The sequence below is a fragment of the Calliphora vicina genome, chromosome 2, assembly GCF_958450345.1.
Source record: "Calliphora vicina chromosome 2, idCalVici1.1, whole genome shotgun sequence".
NCBI lineage: Eukaryota > Metazoa > Arthropoda > Insecta > Diptera > Calliphoridae > Calliphora > Calliphora vicina.
This window is the reverse complement of record NC_088781.1, coordinates 72134528-72141046: the sequence shown is the minus strand read 5'-3', so window position 1 is coordinate 72141046 and position 6519 is coordinate 72134528. Positions and strand designations below refer to the sequence as shown.

At 38.5% G+C, this 6519-nt stretch overlaps 1 protein-coding gene across 1 annotated transcript; it reads right to left on the bottom strand.

Annotated features, from left to right (window-relative positions):
* Nucleotides 1-1804: 1804 nt before the first annotated feature.
* On the bottom strand, nt 1805-3175 carry LOC135950534 (uncharacterized). Its single transcript, XM_065500071.1, has 2 exons — nt 2367-3175; nt 1805-2228 (listed from the first exon to the last, which is right to left on the bottom strand). Exons 1-2 carry the CDS (start codon nt 3173-3175, stop codon nt 1805-1807), a joined length of 1233 nt encoding a protein of 410 aa, XP_065356143.1.
* Between the last annotated feature and the right edge of the window lie 3344 nt (nt 3176-6519).

The following is a 6519-nucleotide window of genomic DNA, read 5'->3' as shown; positions in this document are numbered from 1 at the left end:
GATACTGGAAAAGGAAACCTGTTTGTTAGTCATCTAAAGAATGTATTTTCCCCAAACGAGTCAAACGACATAATAGAGTTACCACCTACTTTACCCCATATTACTGCAGCTGAACCACTTCGTTTTGAGATTTCAGAGATTGTCAAGGCTATTGTTCATTTAAACTCCAAAAAATCACCTGGTATTGATAAAATCAGTAACAAGATGCTCCTTGAGCTACCCCAAATTGCATTAAGAATAATCCTATTTATTTTTAATGCTATATTACGCCTTGAATATTATCCACCAGAATGGAAGGTTTCTTTAGTTACAATGATACCTAAACCGGGAAAAGATCACAGTAAAGTAGAATCATATAGACCCATTAGCCTATTGTCAAATATATCAAAGCTATTCGAAACACTGTTAATGCACAAGTTAAAGCCGATAGTGAATCATTTTTATTGTATTCCAACTCATCAATTCGAATTTCGAGAAAAACATAACACCATAGAACAAACTCACAGGTTGGTAGAAATCATATCCAAGACATTTGAAGAAAAAAATATTGTTCTGCACTCTTCATCGACGTTTCGCAAGCCTTCGACAAAGTATGACATGAAGGATTATCGATAAAAATAAAACAATACTTACCAGTGAACACACACAAGCTTCTAGAAAGTTATTTAAGTCATCGAAAGTTCGTTCTTAAAGAGGTAGACTTCATAAGTTCACCACAGCGTACCCCAAGGAAGTATACTGGGTCCCTTCCTATATTTGCTATATACTTGTGATATGCCTACAAACAGTCGAACACACATATCTACTTTTGCTGATGACACAGCTATACTAGCCATTCATGAAAACCCCCAAGAAGCATCTGTACTGTTACAAGACCATATACTCGACATAGAAAAGTGGTTAAAACAATGGAGAATAAAAGTAAACGAGCAAAAATGTATACATCTTACATTCACATTGCGTAGAGAATCGTGCCCTCCAATCCTAATAAATAATCATATAATACCTCAACAAACTGAAGTTAAATATCTAGGTCTGCATCTAGACCGACGTCTTACCTGGAAAAAGCATATAGATACGAAATTGACACATGTGAAGTTAAAATTACTACAAATTTACTGGCTAATTGGTAAAAACTCGAGATTGAGTTTAGATTGCAAACTTTTGCTGTACAGCTCAATAATAAAACCCATATGGTGCTATGGAATTCAATTATTTCTAATATTGAAAAAAATCAAAGATTCCAAAATAAAATATTACGAATGATAACAGCAGCGCCATGGTATGAGAGAAATATTAACAATCATAAGGACCTAGGTGTCTCCCTGGTGAAAAATTAAATAAAAAAACAAGCGGAGTCATATTTTAAAAAGTTAGAAGTTCACCCAAACCCACTTGCACGAACATTAATGAGAAGTAATGGCTACATCCGACTAAGAAGAAGGAATCCAACAGACCTGCCCTAATGATAGGATCTATAAATTAAACAAAATTTTTCGTCCAACTGTGGTGGGACGTAAATAAAAAATAATATTTAGATTTAAGATTTGAACAAATTATTGATAGTTCACATTATTTTGTGAAGATACAATATACAAAATATGAAATAAAAAAAAAAAAATAAAAAAAATGAATTACAAAGACAAATAATAAAATAATAAAGACGAATAAATAAAAACAATTAATAACATTTCTGCTCGATTATGAGCCATTCGGCGACATCCCCACCCCCGTGGATCGGCTACGATTCACTACTCCAAATCAAGGACATCAAGCTTGGAAATGATTAGGCGTTAGTGGTTCTTCATCTTCGTGGCTCAACGGCAAGTGTGCCACGTGAACAATTAAACTGCCAGTGTATACCTTTAGATGTAAGTTCATCTTGAATTTGAGCCACATCAAATACTTCACTGAACCTCTTGGCAATTTTATCAGCACCAACAAAATTTGTACCATTATCGCTCCTCAGTCTTGTAGGCAGCCCACGTCGATTTATAAAATTGCGTATGGCAAGAATACACAAATCGAAAGCGATTTCCAAATGAATGGCCCTTATGGTCAGGCAAGTAAATAAGGCCACCCAGCGTTTTTCATGGCAACGACCATCGGTTACAATAAGTGGGCCAAAATAGCCCAATCCAGTGTAGGAAAATGGACGAATATATGGCGTCAATCTGTCTTTTGGCAAAGAACCCATAAGTGGTGGCACCGGCAATGTACGACGAAATCTGCAAATATAACAATTACAAACACGTTTACGTAAAATTTTTCTAAGCCGGGGAATCCAAAATGATCTTCGAATTTCACAAACTGTAGCTTAAAAATTTTGATGATTCATTTCTTCGTGTACATGGGCCACAAAAAACTCGGTGACAGGATGAAACGACGGCAATATAATCGGACGCCTTATATCCAATGGTAACCAACTAGCTGCATCCACACGACCATAAACTCGAAGTAATGTGTTTTCATCCTTATATGGAGTGAGGGCATACAATTCACTACTTTTGGGCAAAGTACCTTCATTTTTAATAATTTCAATTTCAGCGCTAAATTGTTCTCGTTGGGCCTGACGGCAAAGACAAATGTCAGCACTTTTTAACTCTGCAGTAGTTAAACCATTTTCTTCTTCAGGACCAATCTTCTTTTGGCAACGATTAATAAAACGAAACACCCAGGCAATCGTACGTTTTAATTTCAAATATGATGAAAATCTATTGAATTCAAAAACAACAGGGGTATTTACCAGCAATGCAAATTTCGGGCGAAGTTCTTTTGTCTCTAGGCTACAAGTAGGTATTTCTCGTGTTTTTGGCCATTCATCTTCACAATCGTATAGAAATTTAGGTCCCTTAAACCAGCGGCAATCATCAGAAAAATCAACCAGGCTCTTCATTCTGGTAGTTTCGTCGGCAACATTAAGATTTGTTGGCAGCCATCTACAATCTGCTGGGCTAGTAGAATCAAGTATCTCAGTAATTCTATGGGCAACAAAAGGTTTGTATCTTCGACTTTCAGATCCAATCCAACTAATAACGGAGCTTGAATCACTCCAGCAAACGATTCTTGATACCTTAATGGAATGTTCCTTCAAAATTGTACCCATCAAAATTGTACCCATACAGCAGCCTGAAGTTCGAGACGAGGAATACTCATTGCTTTCAGAGGAGCACATCTAGTTTTTTCAGCTACAAAAGTCACTTCAATCTTATTATAAGCATTTATAGACCCCCAGTATGACACGGCACCAAATGCATCTTCACTAGCGTCGACAAAAACATGTAGTTCCAGGCGAGAAGGAACACCATTTCTAAAATAAAATCGAGGCACTTTAACATTGATGACATTTTGTAGCTCTTGGCGCCAATTATTCCACATCTCGTTTAATTCTCCGGGCAATGCAGCCATAACATAACCATACTTAACAGCTCGCGTTTTGTTGGACACTTCATACCTTCTATAACATCAGCATTCACATTGTGGAACTTCAAATTGAACCTGAAAGTATCATCTTTAGGTTGCGAATACATACCAAGTATCTTCTCTGATTGTAGCTGGTTGACATCGTTTGAAAAATTCACCGGACTTTCCACTGTACCTTAAAGAGCCACAATTACTTCTGAAGAGTTCGACGAAAAATTACGTAGTTCAAAACCAGCTGATTTATGAATGTCGCGCACTTGTACGGCATTCTCAATGGCCCTTGCAGGCGTCGGAAAACTATCCACAAAGTCATCCACATAATGATGATCAACAATTGACTTCACTGCACGCGGATATTTATCACGATATCTCAGGGCATTTGTTTCTTTGACATAATGGGATACACATGGCGAGCAAGCAGCACCAAAAGTCATAACGAGCATTTCATAAAAATCAGGTGGTTCTCTATTGTCCTCACGCCATAGGAATCTTTGAGAGCATATATCTTCAGGAGCTACAAGGACCTGGTGAAATATTTCGTTGATGTCTCCACACACTGCTACAGCACCAACTCGAAAATTAAATAACACGGATGGCAGAGGCTTATATTGCTGCGGGCCTTTTAGCAGTTTAGAATTCAGGGAAACACCTTCAACAGTTGCGGCAGCATCAAACACTAAACCAATTTTTCCTGGCTTATTAAGGAGGATTAATCACTCCAAAATGCAGAAGATACCAAGTCCGGGGGATCTGGCTGAACTGACAAAAGACACAAATTATCGCTAGATTGCTTACCCATCATTTTCCCAAATACGACCCATCCTAATGGGGTGTTAGCAGCATATGGACCATTTTCATCCAGAGACACAATTTCATCAGGAAGTCCCAGAACAACATCATTATATAATTTAATGGGCAAACCAGGATGGCGACTTAAATCCATATTGAAGCTTTGGACCGGCAATTTTAAATTTGAAACTCCATAAACTTTTCGCAAGGCATATTTTCTCTGCTTACCAATTCCACTTACGTGCATATCAACCACTGCTGCCGTTTCTTGCGATGCGTTGCCAGCATACCAATTTAAATTCAATTGACTTTGATGCCCAGTTTCTTCACCAAGGAGCTGTCCACCATAGTAACCGACGAACCTTCATCCAACAACGCATAGGTTTCAAATTTGTTACTGGAACCATAAAGCACAATTGGCACCACTCGGAACAACAACACACCTTTATCTGCAGCTTTAGACACACAGCTAAGAACAGACTCATTTTCATTTGTGGAACCACTTGGAGCAGGCGACTCAGATGAAAGCTCATTTTTCCCACCATCATTAATCTTGACATCATGTAATAATTTGTTATGTTTTCTTAGGCAACCATCTACGGGACACGTCTTTCGATAACGGCAAAATCTACCGAGACACGAAAAACATAACCTCATTTTTTTTACTTCACTCCAACGATTAGGCACACTTAATGAACCAAATTTTCTACACTCAAATATTTTATGATTTGCCTGGCACATAGGGCATCCTTGTTGTTTAAGTTGACCATCAGCAGCATGAAGGACAACTTTTCTTTTTGGTTCATTATTTTGACGATTTCCACTTGTAGTTTGCACCATTCTTACCAAATCAGCAACATCTTTGAGCCATTTGCTAAAATCCAAAATAGTTGGGTATGGTTTCATTGTTGAGGTACAGCGGGACCACTCCATTCGTTTACTCATTGGAAGCTTTCCGACCAATTCTTCCATTAATGTTGGATTAGATTAGCACTTTTCAAAAAGGCGGCAAGATTCCGCACTTTAAAAGCAAAGGGCACAAGTTTATCCACAGCACTTTCACTAATGGGCGCAATTTCTTTCACTTGTTGTAGCTGGCAACGAATAAGCATCTCTGGGCGACCATATTGAAAACATAATTGTTCCATAACCATACTCACGTTATCTGCATGGATCAGCAACTACTTCACACATTCACGGGCATCACCTTTCTAAGCTTTTTGGAGCCTTAAACAATTTTCAAAATTATTATAATTATAAACAGCAGTCGATTGATTAAAAGACGTTGATAACATGGGCCAATCTTCAGGCGAGCCACTAAAATCCGGTAAATCATACATTTTTCGATGCATTAACAACGAACCACCATTTTGTGACAATTGGAAATTTGGCGGCAGCGGTTGACTTCCACACAAATTATTTTCATTGCAGCTTACCGAAGAAAATGCCGTACGACGATCAGTGCAGTCAACGTTGGCTGAGGCAGAATTGTCAACGTTGACATCGCTGGTACCTGTTACTGGCGGCGCCATATTGGATGGCTGTGGCATGGCGGCTGAAGAGCTCGGCGTCGAATTCGCGTTCGTGGCAATTGACAACGCTCGCTGCGCATTCAACAACTGGGCCTGATGAATGTTGATCTGGCTTTGAAGGCCTTCCAAATTAAGCAGTTTCTGCACTGAGTTTAAATTATTTTCACTAACATTTTGTTGGTTAAGTTGTTCCGGCGACAGAAGGAGCAATTATAGTTGGCTGAATTGTTGTGGCGTCAATGGTACTTACATTTTGTGGAGGCACTCCAACGGCAGAGGGAGTCAAATATGTTCCGGCGGCATGGGAACTGGCAGGCAAAGAAGAAACTCCGGCAACCGAGGGAGCCACTTGTTGAGAAACAATTTTTGTTCCGGCAGGCGAGGAAACACTACTGTAATCGCTGGCTTTTTCTAGCTGGAGAGCGATGCATTATGAACCACAAATAATCAAAAGCGTTTCTCAAAGAGCACACAAAAATCTCACAAATCACAGCAAATAAGCACCAAATGTTTTAAATTAATTTTTATTTGTTCCGGCAGAAGAGGAACCGCTTTAAAATATTTCAGATTCAATTTTATTTGTTCCGGCAGACAAGGAACCACTTTAAATATTTTTAAAAAAATATTTTATGTTCCGGCAGGCTAGGAACCACTTTAGGAAATTTGTAAACAATTATTTTATGTTCCGGCAGGCAAGGAACCACTTTTGGAAATCTTCAAACAATTATTTTATTTCCAAATTAATTTGTATTTGTTCCGGCAGACAAGAAACCAC

Coding starts and splice junctions, on each gene's coding strand:
- LOC135950534 (XM_065500071.1), bottom strand. CDS start 3,175: ATGTGCTCCTCTGAAAGCAATGAGTATTCCTCGTCTCGAACTTCAGGC. Junction 2,229..2,366: donor TCGTTTCATCCTGTCACCGA/GTTTTTTGTGGC, acceptor TTATATTTGCAG/ATTTCGTCGTACATTGCCGG.